We start from the raw sequence: 23,776 nt of genomic DNA, 5'->3' as shown, positions 1-23,776 counted from the left end.
TACATCGTGGTTTCTCTAGAGTGAACTCATCAGCAAGCCCTCGAAGTTGTCACTTTCTGGACCGTTCCGTATATACTTGACACTGCTATGGCACCATCGCGTCCTCCATTCCAGGATCTCCCACTCGACAAAAATGGTCCACCCGGAAACGCATGGGGTCTGTACGGCCCAAACGACGAGCTCGGTGCTCTAAACATGATTACACCATCAGCCGTCAAAGCAGCGGCCCAGGAGATACAAACCGGTGACCGGGTTTCACTTGACTGGTATCTCAACCTACCATCCCATCCATCCTTTAACCGCCCATCTTTCTCCTGGAAGATGAAGAACAAAGAACATCCAGATGGCGCCAAGAGAACCGTCAACGATGACCATCTGGACTTCAACACGCAGGGAAGTAGTCAGTGGGACGGCTTCCGCCACTACGGTTACCAGAGCGCAAAGAAGTACTACGGTGGGCGCTCACAGCAAGATCTTGAGTCCTCGGAAGTCATCGGCATTGACCGTGTCGCCAATTCAGGCGGCATCACCGCTCGGGGTATTATCCTAGATTACCCGCGGTATCTAGAAAAGAAAGGCAAGAAAGAAGTGTACGCGCTCGAAGCCAACAGCATCACGGCCGAGGAACTAGAAGAAATGCTACAAGAAACGGGTATCAAGACGCGAGAAAGCGATCTGCTACTCTTACGAACAGGATTCACGCGTGATTACGCCAAGCTAGGGGAGGAAGAAAGACGGGCGATAAAAGATAAGCCACCGACGTTCCTGGGCGTACAGTCGGATAAGAACACGCTACAATGGATTTGGGAAAACGGTTTCGTTGCTGTTGGTAAGCATCCGCTCGTCTTACCTCATCTCATATTCTCATGATCCAACGTCTCCTTGGCTTCTTCTCAAACACCTCCAACCACAACTCAAAGTACCCTTCTAACGATTCCGCAGCATCCGACGCGCCGTCATTCGAAATGTCTCCGCTCGTAGGCCCACACAGCGCCCCAGGTGGTATCAACGCGGGTGAGACCTGGGAAAACGAGATGCAGGGCGGTGGCTTAGTACATCAATGGCTTTTAGGTGGATGGGGTGTCATGATAGGTGAGATGTGGGATTTGGAGAGGCTATGTGAGAAGAGTAAAGAGTTGGGCCGGAGTACTTGCTTTGTTAGTAGTGTGCCGTTGAAGGTAATGTCTCGCCAGTTTGCTGATAGTAAGACATGAGCTGATCGTCGCATAGGTACCGGGCGGTGTTGCGAGTCCGCCAAATGCCGTTGCCATCTTTTAGCTGAGAGGCGTTTCTCGTAGCACTTGGCATCGGAGGCAGGTGCCATGAAGATGAGAAGACGGAAATGCGCTGATATGATATTGTAGTATCAGTCTCGGGTGATAGATTGATACGAAATACGAAATGCCAAGTCGGTGCTTACGCTCATCTCCTCTCCGCGCCCGGAGTTCTCTCCAGTGGCCAGCACACGAAACTGTCACAAAAGCGTCATCGCGAAGCCTGAAGGGCCGAAGTCTGCCGTACAAATAATCAACGCAAACGACATCGCGATACTCCCCCATATCCTTCACGTCCGTATCTATGACACTTCCTCCACAAACGACCACTCATACCCTCATACCTCCACTCCAAACACATCTATTTTTACCCCAGCAAGCCCTACGCATGCAAACCATAAAATGCGGGGAACCCATGTCCCCGAAACCGGGTAAGCAGTATATTGCGCCAAGGCTGTTTGTACTTCATTTCCTCCTGCCACCCAACATCATCTCGATGGCTTGGAAAAGCCTATCGCTTTGACCACCACCGCCATCGCAGCCGTTTCACCCGCTTCTCCCTCAACGTCATCATGCTCATTTGCTGTTCTTGGTAGATCCGCCCCGTCAATTTGCTTAGCACGTGGAGGGAGCATTTGTGGCGTTTGTATTCGCGTCAAATGTATAGATTTGGTATGTGTGGGATTGAGTTCGCATGTAAGCCGTAGTAGTGAAGCTGTCTGTCGGCGTATATGCGACGGCGACGGCTGAGAATCTTCGTGGACCGTGTTCCCCGGTGAAGCTTTTGGTGGGTGTTTGAGTGGGTTACGGTGTATATATTACCCTCGTGTACGCCCGTGTTCAGCTGCATTCTTTACAGCAATTACACATCCCTTCCATCTCTCGTACAGATCAACAAGCTTCCAACATCATCACCAAAATGAAGTCTTTCGTCCTCATCGCCGTTCTTGCTGCTTTCGCAGCGGCATCTCCCGTCGTACCTGCTCAGATTTGCACGAAGATCTGTCTCTTTGAAGAGCCAGACTGCCCAGGTGGGGTATGTTATCAACTTGCCACCTTTGATATGAGTATTGTGCTAACGTGGAACAGGTGGCTGTCAAGTCTGGTGTAAGTGCCTGCTGCATATGTGCTCTTTGATTGGCGAGGTTAGTGTCTGAGCTAACGTGATGTAGGAATGCTGGTCCTGCTGCACCAGAGAATAGAGTGCACTTTTGACTTGGACTGGGGCTTAGCTTAGTTGGGGCTGATCATTGAGTTGGTTTTGCTGCACTGCTTAGAGAACGTTTGGATGGAGATTAGTGGGATTTGGACTATCATTTGATGAAATTCTGGAACGCATGGAAGGCGGGATAGAGATGATGTCACACGACGATTGTTGTCTTCCAATCAATACCATGCCTGAACCTTCGCACGCATAATCTTTGGTTTCCGAATACTTCCTTCTTACACCGTGAACCATCTCATCCCCAGTGCTCGTATGCTGGTTGTTCATGATCACACTGTGACTCTTGGCGCCTACTCACTCTTCACACTACTATGCCATGCTGTCTCGAGATCTGACCCTTCTCTGAGCTCTTACCGACCCAGTGGTAGCTACGTCTTGTCTTACTGACCAAGCTTCCGCTGAGTACATCCTTTCGTTTGTTTGTCGCATTTTCCGTTTTTGTGTTAGATTCGTAGCGATGTTTGCAGTGGACGTCAGCCATAAGCTGAGAAGTCGCACAAACAGGTGTGTTCTTGCGAGTCTAGAGCGTGCCTTCTCATGCCACCCTCTTTCGAGTAATCCCGTTTGTTGTGGCGTTGGGCGCCTTTTTGGTAGCGAGTATGTATATATCCTTACATGTGTCCCCTTGATTTCAGTCCTCGTCTTCAATACTCACTCATACCACATACCTGACCATCATCGTCAATATGAAGACCTTTGTCGCCATCACTCTGCTCGCCGCCCTTGCAGCAGCAAAGCCGCAACACTACACCCGTCCTACGCAACCGCCGCCATCAGCGCGTGCTGCTCTTGCTACCCCGCCACCCAGGGTTTGCGATCGTAGATGCGCTGCTGAGCCGCCTACCAACTGTGGTGAGGGATGGGTAAGTGGATCTGATTCTGATTTAGGAGTGACTGTATGCTAACTTCCGGCAGGAACCTGTACAGCTTGGTGTAAGTATCTATCGACTCCCTGGTCTAAAGAGATGTTCGAGAGCATTGAGCTGACATGCGTAGGACTGCTGGGCCTGTTGCCGTATCTAGACCTGGTCATGGGTCACGGGCGTCGCTGGCGATCTAAAACCGACTTCGGACATCGATGAGGCGCTGATAAGGCAAACTGGGGAGCTGGAGTTACTTGAGGAAGGCGTACGACTTGATGAAGACGGCGGCGATCTTTGGGCACATGTCAAGGCGTTATCTAGGTAGCGTAGTCCAAAGTGATAAGGCTTCTCTTTCCCGCCTAGCCGTTACCAGTTCTGCTTTTTTTTCCTACCTAGGTATCCGTAGACGCCTACGACTTCATGTGAGAATCTCAACTACCCAACTACTTCGCATGAAAACAAGTGACATCTTGTACGAACCGGTGCGAGACATGTACAAACCTCGTACATTACCCAGCCTTGGATGTAGCAAGAAGAGCCGTGCCACAACACAAGTCCTGACTGATACCTAGAACTCATGTCGTCAACGACAACACCACTCCGCACTCCCACTCCAACATACCAACCCTGGAAGTACCTAGGTATACGGCCCGATTACCACGTCATTTAACTCCGCCGCGCACATCGTCCTAACCCCGAAACACAACCACGGGACGCACCAAACACGGTGCTTGGAGGGGACTACGACGTATGCAATGTATATCGTGATAGCGCAACTTTAATTCAGGGTTCGTGGCCTCTCATAGGCTTACATACTGGATGGCTGGTATAGTAGTAATGCCGTGATAAAGCCGAGTCTTGAACAACGGGCCGTTCGAAGTACCAGTTGAATGGGATGGAGGAAACTTGCTCTCAAGATGTGACTGAGTATATATACGTCTTTTGCCCTCTTGCGATTACTGAACATCCGCAAGCCATTACGCGCTGCCCCGTCAAAGAATCACGTTTATTCACTTAACGCTTACCACAACCACCACGCCCTTCCAAAATGGGCCAGCGATTCAGCCAGTTCTTCCCACCCGCCCCCTCCTTCACCGAGACCGACCTCCCCAATCTCAGCGGAAAAGTCTACATCGTCACAGGCGCCTCCGCAGGAATAGGAAAAGAGCTCTCGCGCCTCCTCTACACCCACAATGCCACCGTCTACATCGCCGCGCGCTCCGCCGAAAAAGCGCACGCAGCGATATCCTATATCAAAGAAGCATGTCCCGATTCCAAGGGCACACTGCACTACCTGCATCTCGACCTCGACGACCTCTCCGGCATCAAAGCGTCCGCCGAGTCTTTCTTAGCAAAAGAGTCACGCCTGGATGTTCTGTTCAACAACGCAGGTGTCATGGTCCCCCCAGTCGGAAGCACAACAAAACAAGGATATGAGCTGCAACTCGGCACGAATTGCGTTGCGCCCTTCCTCTTCACCAAGCTGCTCACGCCAATCTTGCTGGAAACCGCGAAGAAAGAAGCAAAAGGCAGTGTCAGGGTGATTTGGGTGAGTTCAATCGCTTCGCAGATGAGCGCGCCAACTGGCGGGGTGGATATGAGTAATCTGGAGTATACCAAGAATGTGAATAATTGGACAAAGTATGGGATGAGTAAGGGTGGGAATGTGTTTCACGCCTTGGAGTTTCAGAGGAAGTATGGGGAAGAGGGGGTTGTTAGTGTGGTATGTTCCATCGGTTTTCTTGTTCCTCTCCCCTTTTCTTTACGCTCCTCTTTGAGGATCTCTGCGTCGATCGAGGACTAACAAACACTACTGCAGGCGCTCAACCCGGGGAACCTTAAAACGGAGCTCGGACGCAACATGAATGCTGTGCATCATTTCTTCGCCAATTTCATGTTGTACCCGACTGTTAATGGCGCGTATACGGAGTTGTTCGCTGGCCTCGCACCGGAGGCTGCGAAGCTCAAGACGGGCGAGTGGGTTATGCCGTTTGGAAGGGTTGGGACGCTGAGGAAGGACTATTGGTCCGAGACTGGGAAGAAGACGGCGAGCGCGTTTTGGGAGTGGAGTGAGAAGCAGGTGGAGCAGTATGCTTGAGGGTATTTGATGTGTTTAAACGACGTTGCTTTCTGTATTCATCAGTTCTGTGGCCTTCTGTGCATCATCTGCCTCGAAATACGCTCACAACGTTTACCAATTTCACTCTGCAAAGACCAAATCTTTGGTAGATGTGACACATTTCGTATATACATTCTATCATTCATTCATTTGTCAGAATAAGACATCCATCATCAGACCTTCTTCGCATCCTTAGGAGCCATAGCCAGAAGCGTGTCCGGATCCCGGATACCAGCCAACTGACCCTGCTGCGCACGCTTAACGGTAAGCGCAGCAATCAGAGCAGCACCTACACCAGAGCCGTCCTCAGCGGGAAGCACCTCGACAGGGTCGTTCTTGCCCTTGCCGTACTTGGCGGGCCAGTCCATGATCTCCTTGAGCGCCTGGGCTTGGCGGATCTTGAAATGGGGGTACTTTGTGAAGACGGAGCCATCGGCACCGACGTGCACTTCATCCCACTTCTTGTGCTTGCAGATGGCACCTACACCACATGCGGTGAGACGAGCAGCACGTGTGCCAATGAGTTCGGCAAGACGGCGGATGAGCTCGAGTTCGGGCTTCGTGCAGGTGATGCCGAGTTTCTCTTGGAAGAGATCCCCTGTGTCTTGCAAGTTCTCGAAGCGGTCCTCCTCGATCTGAGACAGGAATCCGGCGTCGAGAGAGTAAGGCTTGTCGAGCTTGCTGGCGTTCTGACCCTCAAACATGTGGCATTCGCTACCCTTGTGCAGATCCTGGAGGACGAGACGGAAGATCTCGCCGAGGTAGAGACCGGCGACCATCTTCTCGAAAGATTGTTGACCAGGTCGTGGTGATTCCTTGTCAACGATGACATCGTACTTTGTTCTTGGGAGGATCTGGTGTTCATTGTCGAATGCGCCCCATTCGCAGTTGATGGCCATTGGCAGGCTGGGGTCGAGCTTCATATGCTTCAACTTGGGGATGGAGCCGCAATCCTCCATGTAGGCGGCGTTGCAGCCGGTGCCGAAGATGCAACCGATCTTGATCTTGGTGTTGGTATACGCGGAGGCAATCATGGTACCGGTCGTGTCGTTGACCAGAGCCGCAAGCTTGATGGGTACACCGCGCTCCTCAAGAGCCGCCTTGAAGCCTGGAACAACATCCACGCCCTCCATGCCGGCGACGTCGAAGCCCTTTGTCCATCGCTGAAGAACTCCGTGGTCGATAGCGTCTTGCGAGACGGGGTATGAGAAGGTGAAGCCGAGAGGCAGGTGGTTGAGCTGCTCGCCCTCGTGGTGATATTCGATGAACTGCTGGAGACAGTCGGCGACATAGCCCCAGAGTTCCTCAGCAGTTCCTGTCTTGAGCTCTTCAGGCATGCGGTACTTGGACTGTATGATCTCGAACTCGCCCTTCTCCTCAGTCAGGGTAACCTCGCAGACACGCAGGTTGGTGCCACCCATGTCGAGCGCGAGGTAGCTGCCGGTCTCGTTTCCGTCGGGGAAGGCCATGCACCAGGTGGGAATCATGGGCTATCACAGTCAGCTTTATCCTGAAGAGCGCAAAGCAAACTGCGACTCACAATGCTTCCGCCCTCCTCCGACAAGCCCTTCTCAAGCTCCTTGACGAAGTGGTTCGAGATAGCCTTGAGTTTGTCTGTGTTGACGACGAACATCTCCTCGAGCCTGTCGATCTGCTCCTTCAGATCCTTGGGCATGTCCGCCATGGAGCCTAGCACGGTGTTATCCCATCTGTCCTTGTGTACGATAGCGAGGTCGGAGCATACCCCTGCGGGAGGGCGGTTTCCTTGCGCCGAGTAGAACCATGATTGCGGTTGTGAGGGTGGTTTAGGTAGAATTGGTGTTATCGCGAGAGCGGCGGTGGTGTCGCTGAAATCGAGGGTTCAGGACGACAGGTGGGGACCTTGACGTAGGGTGTTAGTCTCTGTATGACGAAGAGGCTAGAACACTAGAAAACAGCTCAATGGCCATGCCCAGCGGCCAATCCCACTTTTGTACACGATATTTGCTTCTCCACCCGCCCAGGTTGCTTTTGGACGTACGTCGGGGGTGCGGCGGCTTACCAAGATAGTGTAGTAACGGACCCCCGCTGTTGAGTCTGCCAATGGCTCGCGGGCTTGTTCAGTAAGCGGTGTAGTCGTCAGGAAAGGCGTCGGATGATATGGGGAGACGATGCGCAATCGGGGGGCACGAGCGTAAAAACGGTAGCTGTTGAGCTGGCCCCCGCCATCCCGCGCGCCGGAGCAGGAGACGGCTCCGATGACTTTTGGTGCCATGACGCGCCTCTAACGTGGGCTGCACGAGGCTTGGTGGGCTGAAGCTCCTGGGACCCCTCGCTTGCGCTAGCCTCATTCGTCTCCACCACGAGAACCGCCCACGCAGCCCCGATTACTCAGCACGACACATCTCAGGTGGAAGCACATTCAAACTGAAGCGTCTCTTCATTAAGCATTACACACTACATATGTACAAGAATTGAAACGCACGTCTCTGACATCATCTACGATGCCGTGCAAGCCGCCGCACCCTTCGACGTCTTCGTCACCAGACTGACAACCGTCGCAGTACTCTTCGCAACTACCGTCTTGGTTTTGGGAGCCCCAGTAACGGTCTCCGTCTTTACTCCGCCACCTAAAGTCACTGTCTCAAATTTGGTGCTCGTAGAGACAGGAAGCGTGATCGTCGTCTTGGAAGTCACGTCGCTCGACTGGGTTACGACGATGGTTTCCTGCGCTGCGAGGATAGTCGAAGTCTTTGAAGCGGTCTTGAGGGAGCTGACCGTGACCGCTGGCTCAGTGACTGTTGATAGGACAGTCTTGGTGACAAGGTCGGTGGAGTAGACCGTGCTGGTGGAGGCCTTCAGAGTCGTGGTTTTGCCGATCTTCTCTGTTGAAACAATTGTCGTGTAGTAAGTAGAGCCTGCCTGAGCGATCGTCGATGTCTTCACCACGGATGTGACTGTTACTGTGCTGGTGCTGGCCTTCAGGGAAGTAGTCTTGGTAGCGATGGACAACTCTGTGACAAAGGCGGTCGAGCCAGCTTGAGTTGCGGTAGCTGTGGCTACGTAGCTGCTCACGGTAGTGCTGACGGTGACCGTGGTAGTGCTAGCCACAGCGCGAGGAAGGACGGCACCTCGGCGGACCAGCTTCTCCGCGCTGCGAGTGGGAATGCAAGAGAGCGTGGTAGTGGACTTCTTGGTAGTTGTCTTGATGGACGTGCTACTGATCGTGACTGACTCTTTGGGTTGCACGGTAGTCGTCTTGGTGGTGGTCGGCTCGATCGAGATGGTAGTCTTGACTATTATGGAAGCTGCCTTCTGAGTCTTCGAGCTCGTGATGAAGACTGTGGATCCCTCGCTGACGGTGATTGATGTTGGCTTGGGCGAAGAGGTGGACAGAACGGTAACAGTCGTGGTGCCCTTGACCGTCGAAGTCGTAGCGCCCTTGGTTGTCACTCCAGCTTCGGTCACGGTACCCTTGACGACGCTGGTCTTGGTAACAGGTTCCGGGGTAACAGTAAGGCCAACATCCTCAGTTACTACCGAAGTGGCAGTGGAGGTTACGTCAGGAGAAACGATCGAGGTGGTGGCAGTGACCTTTAATGTGCTGGTCTTGATGATGTCCATGGCACTGATCGAGAACGTCTCTGTGCTTTTCACCACAGTAGTCGAAGTGACTTCAGGGGCGGTGACAAAGGTGCTCGCAGTAAGTGGGGCGATCACGGTAGTCGTGGTGTACGCTGTGACCAACGGTAGACTACTCGAAGAGGTGAGACTCATAGTAGACATCGAAACACTGGCAGACATTGTTGATGATGATATGAGGGACGAGGATGCAGTGCTGCAAACCTGGGGCGAGCCCATACCAATCGCAAACGGCTGAGTATCGACGAATCGGAAATCAATGAACGCAGTCGTGGCGAAGAAAGAAGCAAGCTGGAACTGAGCAACATCGTTGTCCGAAAGCTGCTGGGAGAACGCAGCGCGCTTGCAGATATCAGAACCTGGGCCAGTGTTATGGTACTCTCCGTATGTGACACCATCAGTCTGCGGGTTGGTCTTTGACCACTGCGACCATCCAGCCGGGCTGATCATGGCATCGAGGTAGCAGCCAACATAAGCGACACGCGAGAAGCTATTCCATGGACGACCAAGGCTGACGCTGCTAAACTTCCCAGATCCGGGTGCAGGCACGATCCTTGACTGATCGAACACGAAGCCCGCAGCAGTTGTGTTGGTCGTACGCTTGTGAGCTGTGATGCTGATGCCGTCTTCGTTGGAGGCGATCGTCGAATCCAGGAAGTAGGCAGATCCACTACCATATATAAAGTCCACATTACCCTCAATGTAGGTCTTGAAGGTAAATAGATTGCCAGACACACTGAGAGTATCCTGGTTACCATAGATCTGGCATCCGTACAGCGCAGCGAACTTGCTGCTTTGAACAGCGAAGCCAAGCGAAGCAATGTTCTGCTGCGTGCCGTTGTTGTTTCGGAAGTTGATGTTGAAACCATGGAAGTAGTTGCCCTTTGCGTAGACAGTCGCGCCGTCAGTGTTGCTACCAGAGGTACCCTGAGTATCCACACCGCGGCTAAACTGAATGGTAACTTGGTTCTTGGAGTAATCATCGGTTGAATCGGAGTAGCCACGAAAGATGGTGTGTCCGGACTTGGCGATGATGAGTTGCTCCTCGTAGGTACCAGGGTAGATGAAGATTGTGGCATTCGTCTTGCTCGTAGTTGGCGCAGCGTTGAGAGCCGCTTGAATGGTATCGTATGTCACGACACCAGCAATCGGTGTCTTGGAGACAATGAGAGCATCGGCCGGTGGGGTCGTACCGTTGAAAGTCGAGTTGCCGCCGACAACGATGGGTCCAGGGGGAATGACAACGGGCGTGGAAGGTAGTGGAGTGACGATCGAGTTGAAGTAAGTCATGTCAATCCACTCTATTGAGTCCATGACAGAAGCCAAAGAGTAGTTATCGGAAGTTAGTAGCGTAGCATATCCGAAGGACTGACGAGCAGCAACGTTCTGCTCCCAGTTCGAAGGACCCGAGTTGTTGAACTCAGCGAAGGTGATGTGATCGGTACGTGGGTCGGTTGCGGACCATATTTTCCACGCCGCAGGAATAATGGTAGCATCGAGATACGAGTTCTTCACGACAACGAGCGCGTACTGGGAGTAGGGTCGACCGAGGTAAACCTTCTGGGTAAGATCATCAACTGCATTTGGTGCCGCAGTGAACAAGCACTGATCGAAGATGTAGCCACCAATATCGGTGCTGGACTTCCTGCTATGCGCCGTGATGGCTGATGACTTGCGCTTGGCACCGATCGTACATCCCTTGAAGTATGCCTTGGAGTAGCCCCAAATGAAATCGATGGCACCTCCAATGTAGCACGACTCATAGTATTGGTAACCAGCGGTAGCTCCGTTCAGAAGGGTGTCTTGCCAGCCATCAAACGAACAAGCGTAGAACGCGATGTCATTGCCGTATATTGAGCCCGCGAGAGTCACGTAGTTAGGCTCGGCACCATCAAGGTTATCAGTGTTGATCATGTTGACGTTGTACATGCTTATCCTGCTTGATGCGGTAGAAAAGACTGATGTTTCCGCGTTTGAGTGTCCGACTGGTAATGGGGAGACGGATAGACCACGAGCGAAGGAGACAGTGACTTGATTGTCCTTGTAGGCTTGACCTGGATTGCCGGTGGTGTACCCGATGATCCTTACGGCACCAGGACGATTGACTGACGGGATTTGCTCGTTGTAGGTACCCGGGTAGATGAAGACGGTTTGGTTGGTCTTGTCTTGCGGGAGCGAAGCGAGTGCGGCAGTGATGTTGGTGTACGCAGCACCGTTGCTGCCATCCTTGGAAACGATTACAGCGCCTAGGGGCGGCACAGTACCACTGTCAGGATGAGCATTGACAGTTGCAGTGGTAGTCGGTCCAGTCACGGTACCGTTGGTAGAAGGGGACGGAGATGGTGATGGCGACGTGGTCGTGGGGCCTGTAAGGCTGTACGAAGGAATCGCATTGTAAGCATCCATGTCCAACCATGCCGTGCTGCCGATCCATGCAGCAAGCGTGTACTTCTCAGCCTGGGACGCTGTCAACTTTGTGGCAAAGTCAGCCCGCTTGGTTGTGTCCGTCCAGCTGCCAGGGCCCGTGTTGTTGTATTCGCCGAATGTGACTCCTGATGTCTGAGGGTTGCTTGTCTGCCATACGGTCCAGCCAGCGCTAGAGATATGCTTGTCGATATACGAGTTCGTGTAGATAGCGATAGAGAATTGGCTGTAAGGCCTGCCAAGGTAGGTCGTACCGAAGGTGTTGCCGTAGGTAGCACTGTATGTGATGACTGAAGAATCGAACACATATCCACCGGGGGCGTCTGCGGTGGCCCTGTATTGTGCCGAGATGAAGGCGCCAGGCGTGTTGCTAACGATCATGCACTGGTGGAAGTATGCGGTGGAGAACCCCCAAATGAAATCAACACTACCCTCAACATAGCAGTTGCTAAATACTTGTGTACCCTTATTAGCAAGTAGGGTATCTTGGAAACCAACAAAGGAACAACCATAGGCAGCAATGTTCGCTCCATAGAAGTCGGCAGCCAGTGCTGCGGTGTTGGAAGTCTGAGGGTAGGTGTTAACAAAGTCGATGTTGTACAGAGCCATTCCCGAATCGCCGCTAGGCTTGGAGTATACGACGGGTGTTTGCTCGTTCTTGCCAGCACTGGTAAGCTCTCCCCTGGAGAACTCAATCCGGACCTTGTTCTGAGTATAATCATTCGTGAAGTCGGTGAAGCCCCTCAGGGTGACCTTTCCCTTGCGAGTGATGGAAAGCTGTTCAACGTATGTACCCGCGCCAATCTTGATCGTATATGGGTTGCCGTCGTTGGGGAGGGCGCTGATAGCTGACGTGACGTTCGAGAACTCGCATGGTCCGGGTGTCTTGGAGACTATCAGAGTCGGCGCTGCGGCTGCGATTGTGCAAGAGGCTACTGGGGTAGCACTGGTCGACGTGGAAGGAGTGATAGTAGCGTTCGAGATGGAGCTGGCAGTACTGGCCAGCGAAGCCATCGATGAAGCTGATGGAGACATTGTAGAAGAAATCGTCGACGCAGCAGATGAATCGGAAGCAATCTGAGCATCATTCGATGCTTTCAATGACGCGATAACGTTCTGATCAACCCATGCAAGCGAAGAGCTAGCGTAAGGGTAGAACGCATTTCCAAAGACCTTGTCGATGGTGAATTGAGACACCTGATCGCCCGAGAGAAGGACATCGTAGCTAGGGCGAGCTGCGGCGTTCTTGCTATAGGAACCGGCACCGGTGGTGGCGAACTCGCCGTAGAATGATGGAATGGTAGCCGCTGAAGGGTGAAATCCAGCAGGGGCAATCAAATTCCCCATTGCTGTGTTCCGGTAGATTGCTACTGAACCATTGGCGGCTGGGGCCGCCAGAAACACATTGTTGTTGGTATATCCAGTCTTCTGCTGTATCGAACTCGAATCGAATACGACCGTGGAATTCGTGAAGGTACCTCCGTTAGGGGTTCCACCCTTGCTGTACACGATAAGAGCACCCGAGCTGAGAGGAACGATGGTGGACTTGTACAGATAGATAGTCGGGTAGTTGTAGAAGAGATAGTTCGAGCCCTCGATGTACGAGTTGGCGAAGAAGGCCGTTCCATAGGTAGCAGAGACTACAGTGCCACCAGGCGAGATGATGGAGCACCCATAGAAAGCAACATTGCTTCCTCTGAGTGAAATGGTCGCCGCATTGGCTCCTGGTCCAACAGCAGCTGAATTGACGATGTCTATGTTGCGGACAGTCACACCCTTGATTTTGTCCGTGCCAATGCTGAATGGAACGGTAGTAGCAGCGATTGTGACTTTGTTCTCAGACCAGTCATCTGCAGCCGTTGGAGAGGGTCCGGCGATCGTAACAGTAGCCTGTCCGATAACAGTGACGGCCTCGGAGTAGGTTCCAGGAAGAACGGAGACAGTGGCGATGCCGCTATCTTGTGCAGCCTTTACGGCTATATTGATGGCGGTGTAATCCCCAGATCCATCGGTGGCGACAGTGATGACCGATCTGGGGCCTGTCAAGGTAGCCGAAGTAGTTGTAAGAGGCGTCGGCGATGTGGAAGAGCGACTCGTAGAACTCAGAGTGGTATTAGAGGCACTACTCTGAGCAGCCGCAAGCCCGAGCAGGGCGGCAACAGCGAACGAGCGCATAACGAATGACGATCAGTCGACGCGGATGAGAAGCGAGCGATGGAGATCGGGAGTACATGATATTAGATGGTACTTAAGCTCGAAGATCCTCACCAAGGGTTCACGGGGCTGACACCGAATTGGGTATACTACGACAACGTGGTCTGGATCCCGATTACAATCTGACATCTCGTTAAATCCGCTTTCACGCTTGTCGCCCGACTCGTAGGTACATCTGACAGGGTAGATAGCCGGTGGGTCTCTTCAGAGAGGCCAGGGGACAAAAGCCACAATCGATAGCTGCTGCCGTGTGAGATCCTCACCGTGGCAATCCGTTTTGATCGAAACCCCATCGCTGATGAGATGCCGCTGTTGGGAAGATAGTCTTGTTCATCAATATTGTTGGTGCCGGCTTTAGAGCCAAGCGGTACCTACTAACGGGCATAGGATGCAGGAACGAAAGTAAGATCCCAAAGGAACTATGGGAAGCTAAGAGCGTTCCTGCACGGCGTTCATCTGGGTAGAGATAATCTTAGAAGCGTCGCCCGTTGCTTGACGAATTTCCACGCGTGTTAGCGCGACGTGGCTTGGGTTCAGTGTCGGTCCGGCCAATTTCACCGCGCGAAAGAGCCCCTAACCCGAATATTCTGGAGGCGGGACTTCAACATCGAGCCGCGGCGGTACTCATGAGTAAACAGAGTTGGTACTGAGAGGGCAGGTCTCATCCCGGCGTTGATCGACTAAGTGGTGTGTTGTACATACGATCCACCCATGCATCGGCAGTCTGGAGCTCTAAGGACCAGGGTAATGTGGATATGAAAATCTTTCTGGAGAAGGACCCATGCACCTGTGTTAGACCACGAGGGCATCGCGAAAACCCAGCGTTTCCCAGATAAGCGTCCAGAGTCGACATTTTGGGGTTGGAAGGCCTATCCAGTGTTCTGGGCATCGGATCTGGTACCAGGTGGGACAAGCTCTACGACTAGCGGGCAAAAGTGGCGCGCCGGAAAGCTTGGTAACTCAGTTCCTGGCGCTCGGTAGCTGCGATAACGCGTTTAGGAGGCGTTGTGATTCAGCTCGCTATTCGTAGTACTTCGGGCGAGAGAAAAGAGTTGTTCCTCCAATGACTTTGGTAGTTTCCGCGGCGCGAGGACTGTCGGGAAGCTGCGACGGACAGATTGTTGTCGCGATAACATCCACAAACGCTCACCTGCTAGGCTGCGGCTGAGATGGATGATAAAGGCCCGAATGACTTAGGATACGCTTTACGGACGAATAAGTGCAGGCGCCTTCTGGTGTTCGAGCTCTCGGGTTCTGATGGCCTCTGTTGGTGGTCCGGTCCGTTCATAGGGCTGGTAAGCATGACGTTGCGAGTGCCGACAGGCACGGTTCCGCGCGACGCAACACGCCGCTCACCCGTCCATTGTCCAGAACTCGAGGCTGCGACGAAAACTTTCTAAGGGTCCGTTAGTCCAGGGGCGTCATGCGAGATATATTGCTCCGCGGGGTCAGACATGGCGTTGTCTCACACTGAGGAAAAGAAAGTTGAAGGTTTGAATGGAAGCCGCGTATTAACCGAGACAGCCCGGTCGCCCCTGTGATCGCATCCATGCAGAGCTCGTCCAATTCTCGGAGCTGCTCTCTCTCTCTATCAACCCATGACTACTCCAAGCTCTGCTACTTCTTGGAAGTTAGATTTTCTCCCACGAACGCCTTCATAAGGTGTTGCTCGACCTGCTCATCAACAGTGGGTGGTGATGACACGACCGCCACCCAACAGATCAAGCCGCCACCACCAAACAGAGAGAATGCCACAAAAGCCATCGCCCGCAGAGGTAGCGCATGTGGTGACGACCAGAACGCGGGAATTAGATAGTAGGCTGTAACCAGGAAGAAGATACCTACGCCAACTAAAACATTGGTCAGCGCATGGTCGCAACTATGCCGACTTGTGTGGAGCATACTTAGGAAAGTGCGACTTTGGGGAGGTAATGCACGTTGGTCCTTCTGGCTAAGGAGTCTGGTCTTGACTTCTCTATACACACACCATCCTTCCTCCGGACCGAAGATCTCGAGATACATCTTCGGGGGGTAATCGCGCAATTCGCGCCCGGTGCCAAGCTTCCACTTGTCCGCTATGGCGCTTGCATGTTCGCGAGAGAGTCCGCGCGAGACAGACAGAACCTCAGTCAAGAACTTGCGAATATCGGTCGGAAGAGCGTTAAGTTCTGGGATGACAGGCTGCGAAAGCGCGTACAGTGGGGCCTTTTCCTCGCGGTCACCGTGGTCTTGGAACGAATTCGTTGACATGTTTTCTTAGCAAAATGATATAAGTACTCGCTCACCTCAAGAGACGGAAACATAGCGACGGTGGTTCTAATTTACTACCTGAGCAGAGCTGGATGATCGGCGTTGGTTCTTACGTCAAGGCAGTGGCACAGCCCTGGACAAGGCTGAATTCTTGGCATTCTGAAACACGCGTGCAGTATAGCAGATGGACCTGCCAACCAGAGCTTCGTACTCAGCCATCCTACTCGTGTTCTCACCATTTCATCTTCATTACCTAAACCATATTCAGTGGTCTGCCTTACACTAAAAACATAGACCGGAGACTACCCAGGTGATTACTCTCAGGCCAGTCACGTGCATCTCAATAAGCGACCGGAACCGGCACGTTGCCCAGCAAAGCCCGCTCGGCACGGCTGATCATTCCCGAAAACCTTGGAAGCGACGTTGGATCTGGGCAATCACAGTCTGGGTTGTTCGAGGAAAGTACTATCCATGAAGGCCACCGAGAGTAACGAAGCATGAAGAGATCGCAGTGAGGATGAGCTGAATGGTAAGGAGCAGCAAAAGCGCAAGTTCGACCTCGTGCGCTCGGGTTGGACTTCGAAACGATGCGACAGCGCTCACTCTTGCGTTTTCGGCGGAGTTCTTATTGGGGTCTTCTGCGACTTGGTGTGCATGTCGTCAAACTCGGGCAGAGGCTGCGTGTTGGCAGTGCGCATGGTGGAAGACCACTCATCTGCACGAACGCCTCTAAAAGCGTTCTCTGCTATCTGCTGCAGGCGCCATTGGACCTTTCCACATACAGTATTAGCGATCGCATCCCGAAATAGAGAACAGCATCATGGCTCTCGTCTTGCAACTTACACCACCATCATCTTCAAACAAAGCCCCATGCTGGAGCTTCGAAGGAATATCATTCACTTGGGACTGAGCCGGGATGATGGGAAGAGCGTTGTAGGAATCGAACTGTTGGTAGGCCCCGCCGACGCTCAGGCACGCACCGTCGTTTCCTTTTGCGACAGTGTTCTCGAGAGGACACTTGTCACCCTTATAGAAGGCGATTATAAGGTCTTCATCGGTATCCCCTTGGGCGATGTGGACTGATTGAGCGTTGGTGCTGTACAGGCTGCCGTCCTGACAGCCATCATCTGGCGTCAAGCCGACTACTCCACCAAGACGTTCGCCTCGGCATTGGATGCCAGTGTAGAATTGGACGTCGTGGCCTAGAGAAGGCACAATGAGGGTAAAGCAGCCGGCGGCGATGGTGATGTGCATCTTGGTCGCTGTTGTTGCTGAAGAAATAGTAGATGTTTGGGCTGTGTGATGTTGTGCTTGATGTAGAGGGAAGGTCGGTCTTTTATGTCCTCTATAACCAAAGAGCGCTCACACATCATTCTTCACTCACGGTCTGACTGCGTACCTGCGTCATCCCCGCGCGGCCTCGTTTATCACTCCCCTACCTCACCCCGGCTCATAACGTATAGTATACCAAGAGGACGTGTTCCGTCTTCCGAAAAGGAATATCTAGCTACGTTTCCAAGCCATACTGGTCGTCACGAGATAGGTAGGGAGGAAGGAGGGCCAAGATGGGCGAGCGGCATGGATGGTTGATCCCGCTTCGGCGTCGCCGTGGCTAAGGAATGACGTCGAGGCTGCCTTGGGATTCCGCGAAGGGACTGGAGGCTGGTTAGGTTTTGCGGATTTCACGACTTGCAAGATAGTTTGGAATATCGTTTGAACACATAATAATTCATTACTCATATCCTCATCCCCTCCCACATAAACATCATGGGTATCTACAGAGTGTACCTGAAGCCCTCAAGGCCCTCAATGATCTTGCCTCCGTTGTTCGCACGCTTGTTCGCCATCCAGAACTTCAAGTTGAGCAACAGCGAGATGATAATGATCATACCCGACGCAATCATGCAAGCAACGATACCAGGGACGTAGGAAGGTGCGTCCTGGGTGCGGAAGACTGTGCCACCGATGATACCGCCGATACCGCCGGCGCCGACGAGTGTAGCGCTGCAGAGAGCGCGCTTCCATTGGCCGCGGATGTTGTTGGCTTGCCAGGTGAGGATGCAAGGGACGTTTGCGTTTGCTGCGGCGGTAGCGAGGAAGACGCCTGAGAGGGGTTGTTAGTGCATGTACAGAGAGGGTAATGGGGATGAATGACTTACCAAAGTATCGGACACCGACGTTGGTGCTGAAGCCGATCATGGGAAGACCGATGAGAGCGAGGACACCGTTGGCGATGACCCATGGGCTGCGAATGTGGTACTTGTCTCCTGCCCAGGCGAAGCCAACCATGACGAAAGCGGCGAAGACGTAAGGAGGTGCGATGAGGCAGTTTGCTGCGGCGGGGCTGAAGCCCATACCGTCCTTTAGGATGATGGGCAGGAAGTAGGCGATGGCGTAGGTGATGGTGGTTGTGAACATGAAGATGAGAGCAAAGCCCCAAACTTTGAGGTCCATGGCGCCCGCGAGGTAGCTCTTGAGGTTAAACTCCTCAGCGATGACATCGTGGCGGTCTTCTTCGATGCGGGCGACGATGAAGTCCACTTCGTCTTGCTCGAGGAACTTCTTTTGGGTCGCACTGGGCTTGGCTGCTAGCTCGGGGAAGTCAACGATGAAGTACCATCCAACGACACCGATCAGAACGGTGATGACTCCTTGCATTATGAAAATCCACCTCCTGCAGAGGTGAAAGTACGAAGTCAGTATATGTCTCACTTGCACTTCGTATAGTTAGGACTTACCATCCTGAGAGACCAGGTCCGAAGCTGACGGGTGTGGTGGGCGCCTTCTTGGTGGGTCCGTAGTGGGGACCAAGCCAGTATGCCGCTTGTACGCCCTTGCCGTTGAGAAGAGAGAAGAGGTAGCCGAGGATACCTGAGAAGGCAGACGACAGCATACCGATGAGGAAGAAGACGGTGTTGCGCTTCTGGAGTTCGAATCGCTTGTACCAGCATGAGAGGAGGTATGCAGAGCCGGGGAAGAATCCAGCCTCGAAGATACCGAGGAGCAGACGGAGTGGGATGAGTGTGTGCCATTCCTTGACGAAACCGAAGCCAATCATGACTGCTCCCCAGATGATGACGATAGATGGCAGGAAGAGTCTTGGACCAAGCTTCCTCAGCACAACGGTAGCTGGTGGCTGGAGTGCGACGTATGTGATGAAGAAGAGTAGCACGATGATACTGTATCGCTCGCCAGTGAGCTTGAGATCGACACCCATGCCGGCGACCATGGCGACACCTAAGTTGGTTCGGTCCATAAGCGAGACACAGTACATGCAGCCGAGTGTGGGGATGAGACGAAAATCGACCTTGCGGACAATCTTCTTCTGCTCCTCGGGTGTGAACCGACTGATGGCGGCATTGCTAGCGGTTGTGTCGGACTCGATGCGCTCTAGGGTGGCGACGTTGCCCTTCTCTTCAGCGTAAGAGGCCATGATAGTCGTTGGAGACTCTCGGAGTCCTCTGAGGCCCTTCAAGGGGGTAAGATGTAAACCTTGATGAACGACGAGAAGATCAACAAGGAGTAAGGGAGAATAGAAGAGGAAATCTGGCTTGTGATGGAGGAGGATGAAGGAGAACTAAAACCAAAACTGTAGGATACTCGACCTCATATACACATCGGCTTCCCCAGACTACTGATCTCGCCTTCCCCAGATTCTTTGCGGCCTCGGCTCCACCGTACCCCAGACTCTCCAAAACTTAGCAATTTGCATTGAATACTGACAAGCTCTCGAAGCTATCTCGCCTACGACCTATCGAATTGACACTGGTACGGAGCCTCAAGCCCATAGCTTCGGAGACGATTCACCACAGCGGTTAGCAGTACTGATGCCAAGCAGCTCCAAGCAGCATAGCATCCGCGATAGTGCTGTCTGGACCCGGCATTCTGGCGGTCTTGACTCCGGTACAGCGCGCAGGCGCATGTCAAGGCGTTTCCGACAGTCACGCCCAGCCTATACCCCGCGTGAACAGCCATTGTGGTCATGGAAATCCGGAGGTGGCTGCGACAAATGGGGTGGGCTTTTGGTGGTTTGGAGCCTGGGCAAGCACTTAGCGGGGTGTCCGCTGTCCGCTACGGGCACGTGGCGTGGGCCCAGACCCTCGAATCGAGGTCTTCTGCCAGACAACTTGCCGACAGCCATTGCCATCCAACATTGGCAGGGCATCTTCCGCTGGCTCATCGACTGATTATCGAGGTGTTGATGTACTACGAGCGGAAGCGTTCCACGATGCCTAGATACATGCGAAGACCATAGCTTCTGGTCGAGCGGCGAAAGTAAGTGCGTGAGACTGTACTGCGTCTAGCTACACATACGCTGCCGCTGCACTTTAATACAACTGATCGTATAGAGAAGAGAGTGTGAGGGCTTCAGCTTCGCCACTGGGTTATCGTCGTCTGAACTCATCTGGATTTTGCCCAAGATGCGGAATTGTTCATGGTCGTGATCTGATCATGTGTCTCATCGGCCCTTCTTCCGGATCTTAGCTGTAATGTCTCCACGATTTGAGACATTCAATGGCGGATATTGTAGGATGTTGTTTCGAAGTTTGTTGTACTAGCAGAACCTTTGACGGGATTTCCCGCTCGCATGGCCTCTTAGAATCTCCAAACGCTAAGGGTATCAGCAGCCATGTTGTTGTTTGTATTTTCGTGTGGTTGACATGCGTCTTGCAAACAGCATCTACTGTTGTTACTCCGGTGTGGGGTGTCGTCTGGTGATGGGATCTTTCTTTGCTGGATACTACGTCTTGCATAGCGTGTCGACATGCGAAAAGGGCATCGATGCAAATGTTCCCATCGAAGGTGTGGCGGTCATCGTATGGCTCTAGCCTGTCGCTACTGGAAGACCAACCAGTGCGCTTTTTCTAGCTGAGCTGGCCGGGTGCTGCCCGAAGCCGTACCGAGGCAGGACGACTTTGCTTCTGAAAATGAGTATCAGGATGAACAGGTGTGAGAAGTGGAACGCAGAAAGAAGATGTCGTCTGTGCAGGTCTATGTAGTTAGTTTACCGAAAGCTGGGGTCAGATCCGAGGGTGTGTTGCGGTTGCCGGCGTCGCTGATCAGTGATCCCCATGTTCGTGCCGAGCCGCACCTGAGTCGTGATATAATCACGTGACTCTACGACTCGAGTCAGCTACCTGGGTGACAGGCTTGGTGACGGAAGTCGCGACACCAAGCACCCCGCTTCCCGTCTTTGTCTATGCCGGAGGGTGGAAGATCTCGAGAAGCAGGTGGAAAGCTTCTCTGTGAGTCTGTATGATACCGAGTTTTCCGTTTCAATCACGTATGGATCTTTGCACGACGCTTCATCGGCCTCGGATAATGGGCGTGTCCTCCCATACGGCACGATAGTTGACGTGGATTGGACGAGGTAGTTAGTGAGGCCAGTGTTCAGCAGTAGGCATCCCATGGCTGACGAGGTTGCCGCACGCACCACGGGATGACTGGGCCTACTCCCGTAGACCTGTATGAGGGTCTCCATTCAGGCCTCAACGGACACTAAACACCTGGAGTATCTGGGGAGCAAGTGACGTCAGCTGGACAAGACCAGGACTGACGCCTGACCAGACAGGTGATCCCCCACGTGTACAGCAAAATTTGGACCAAATGCTGTTGAGCTGAGACATATTCCGACGAGACGTCCTCATTCAAAGCTTCCATTCGTAGATCATGATGGAAAAGCTCGGGATTGTTACTATTGCTTTTCGCTCCCCCGTCGCGTGGTACCTGTAGTTGACAGCGGAGGGTATGAATTTTCGCCCACAATAGCCGCTGGGTGGGTCTTTTGGGCATCCTAGATCCAAAAGTCCATGGCGTCAGCGCCAGAAGTGGGTCCGTAGGGCAGCGAGAGCCGCAAGACCAAGTGTTCGGGACCCAATTGGAGACACTTTGGGCAGCGAAGGATTCATTGCTGAGACGAAGTGACATGCCGCATGTGAGTCACACGTCCTGATGGAAACGTAGTCTCTAGAGAGGAATTGCTCGCGCGAACGAACTGAAGCTGGATAGCGCGGTGAAATGAAAGTGTTTAGAATGCCATTGTCGAATTTCGCTCGGGTTCCAACGAGATGGTGGATTTGTGGTGGGCTGCGCTTAGCGAGTTCCCACGCGTTCCTCCACCCAACCAGCGCTAGCCAAACGGCGAGACGACAATGGTTAGGAAGGCGCGACCACGATTTTGATATAACGAAAAGTGCAGTTTGAATGTCTGACAATAAGAAATAATGAGTTTGCAGGAGTTCATGTAAGAGGGGCTGTGGCGTAGATTATTTTGAGATTGTGGGTACATTACCTGCAAGATGCTTAAGGCAAGTGATATTGACATCCATCGCATGTCCACCGCGCATGGCGGCATCGAACGCCCATCTCCCCTTTACGTCGACGATCAATCGCAAGTTCTCGACCATCGACTCCCACCATCCTTTCTTGAGAAGTATGATGGCGTTTTACAGTTCCCATGCACATGACTGTGTCACTGTGGCACAAAAGCTGCCGATATCGCATCAATCTGACACAGGCTTCAAGCCAAAGTTCTTGATGTCTGCAGGGCGTGTGCGATGTGCCGAAATGATTCAGCCCCGATGGTCTGCCGGTCACACCAAGAGTCTAAACGGACGTCAGTGGAAGACGATTGTATGCGGAGACCCTTTCGAGCGTGTTGTCATGCCGTATCTGTCCGCTACCCCGCCGCAGAACTTGCTGGAGGTCACGTAGAAGGTTGGCTAATCACTCAATGTGTGCAACGAGCGCTTTGCAAGACCTGGCGGTCGGCACAAATTGGTGTCGCGCAGAGTGCTGCATCTGAGCCGAAGCGAATGGTTCTGAGTGGCATTTATCAAGCATCACAGCACATATCTGGCGCAGGCGTGGATGAAGGGTAGCCACAGTTACACGAAACTCAACGTCATGCCTGGTGGTGTGGGAGCATTGGATGAGCGGCCACCCTTCCGTTACGGACCACTGCACTATTTCGTCTTACAGGACCGGGACGAGCGAATGGCAAAGCTGTCAAGGATGCACCACATGGTAGCTGGTGGTGGGGTGTTTATGGCGAATGTCTGAAGCTTGATCTAGCAACGACGAAAAGTCAAGACGCTGCACTCTGTCTGCAGACCGTGTACCATGACGCCGGTCGAACACAGCATGAGGGACATGAGGGAGGAGAGCAGTGGCGAATACCTCGGAATACGATAACGGTCGTCGTGCGTGTGACGTTTGGAGTCGCGGTGCCGTGGAAGCCGCAGGTTGCCGGATTGGGCGTATTCGAGGGCGCATCATTTGTTCTGGTTCTGGCCAGAATTGTTGAGGGCATTGCGCTGCTCGATGCGGTGCGTCTGTTCACCGGAAGCTTTGGTGGGGTAGTGTCGATGACTAGGCGAGTAAGCAACGCTTGACGGGCCGCGTGATGAGAGCTGCGTCCGAGGCGATTCGATGGGGTTGTTACACCGATACGCTGTCTTGCTGGCAAGTGCGTTAGTGCCGGGCAGGGCAAGAGCTGGGAGGCTGTGATTTGCGTGGTTCTGAGGACGCAACGCCAGCCATGCTTGACACCGGACAATGAGGACTCGCAGTGGCGAAAGGACACATGTTATGCGTCGCGTCCTGGAGATTAATGAAGGTAACGATGGTGAGAGTGCTCTGTTGTTCCTGCATGGTAAGCGTGATTGACGTGGCCGAGCCAGGAGCAAACGAGTTAGCTGTTAATAAACGACGCAGTGCTGAGGCTCCATGACGTGAACCGTGAGGAAGCGAGGAAGCGCAAGGAAAAAGTTCGATGGAGCTAGGA

At 53.1% G+C, this 23,776-nt stretch overlaps 6 protein-coding genes across 6 annotated transcripts; 2 read left to right on the top strand and 4 right to left on the bottom strand.

The window, feature by feature from the left end:
* Positions 1–87: 87 nt before the first annotated feature.
* Positions 88–1,278, top strand: J4E88_004908 (uncharacterized protein; the record flags this gene model as incomplete). Its single annotated transcript, XM_049398551.1, has 3 exons — positions 88–829; positions 943–1,178; positions 1,231–1,278. 3 exons carry the CDS (start codon positions 88–90, stop codon positions 1,276–1,278), a joined length of 1,026 nt encoding a protein of 341 aa, XP_049255231.1.
* Positions 1,279–4,410: 3,132 nt separating this feature from the next.
* Positions 4,411–5,460, top strand: J4E88_004907 (uncharacterized protein; the record flags this gene model as incomplete). The annotated part of the gene is made up of 2 exons (XM_049398550.1): positions 4,411–4,911; positions 5,182–5,460. 2 exons carry the CDS (start codon positions 4,411–4,413, stop codon positions 5,458–5,460), a joined length of 780 nt encoding a protein of 259 aa, XP_049255230.1.
* Positions 5,461–5,654: 194 nt separating this feature from the next.
* Positions 5,655–7,865, bottom strand: J4E88_004906 (uncharacterized protein; the record flags this gene model as incomplete). Its single annotated transcript, XM_049398549.1, has 3 exons — positions 5,655–6,971; positions 7,022–7,227; positions 7,859–7,865. 3 exons carry the CDS (start codon positions 7,863–7,865, stop codon positions 5,655–5,657), a joined length of 1,530 nt encoding a protein of 509 aa, XP_049255229.1.
* A 94-nt stretch (positions 7,866–7,959) lies between these two features.
* Positions 7,960–13,701, bottom strand: J4E88_004905 (uncharacterized protein; the record flags this gene model as incomplete). Its single annotated transcript, XM_049398548.1, has 1 exon — positions 7,960–13,701. One exon carries the CDS (start codon positions 13,699–13,701, stop codon positions 7,960–7,962), a length of 5,742 nt encoding a protein of 1,913 aa, XP_049255228.1.
* Positions 13,702–16,589: 2,888 nt separating this feature from the next.
* On the bottom strand, positions 16,590–17,244 carry J4E88_004904 (uncharacterized protein; the record flags this gene model as incomplete). Its single annotated transcript, XM_049398547.1, has 2 exons — positions 16,590–16,739; positions 16,834–17,244. 2 exons carry the CDS (start codon positions 17,242–17,244, stop codon positions 16,590–16,592), a joined length of 561 nt encoding a protein of 186 aa, XP_049255227.1.
* A 521-nt stretch (positions 17,245–17,765) lies between these two features.
* On the bottom strand, positions 17,766–19,423 carry J4E88_004903 (uncharacterized protein; the record flags this gene model as incomplete). Its single annotated transcript, XM_049398546.1, has 3 exons — positions 17,766–18,094; positions 18,150–18,664; positions 18,729–19,423. 3 exons carry the CDS (start codon positions 19,421–19,423, stop codon positions 17,766–17,768), a joined length of 1,539 nt encoding a protein of 512 aa, XP_049255226.1.
* Between the last annotated feature and the right edge of the window lie 4,353 nt (positions 19,424–23,776).

Source organism: Alternaria novae-zelandiae (assembly GCF_023758075.1).
Source record: "Alternaria novae-zelandiae strain BMP 2774 chromosome Unknown scaffold_9, whole genome shotgun sequence".
Classification (NCBI taxonomy): Eukaryota; Fungi; Ascomycota; class Dothideomycetes; order Pleosporales; family Pleosporaceae; genus Alternaria; species Alternaria novae-zelandiae.
This window is presented reverse-complemented; position numbering and strand designations above follow the sequence as displayed.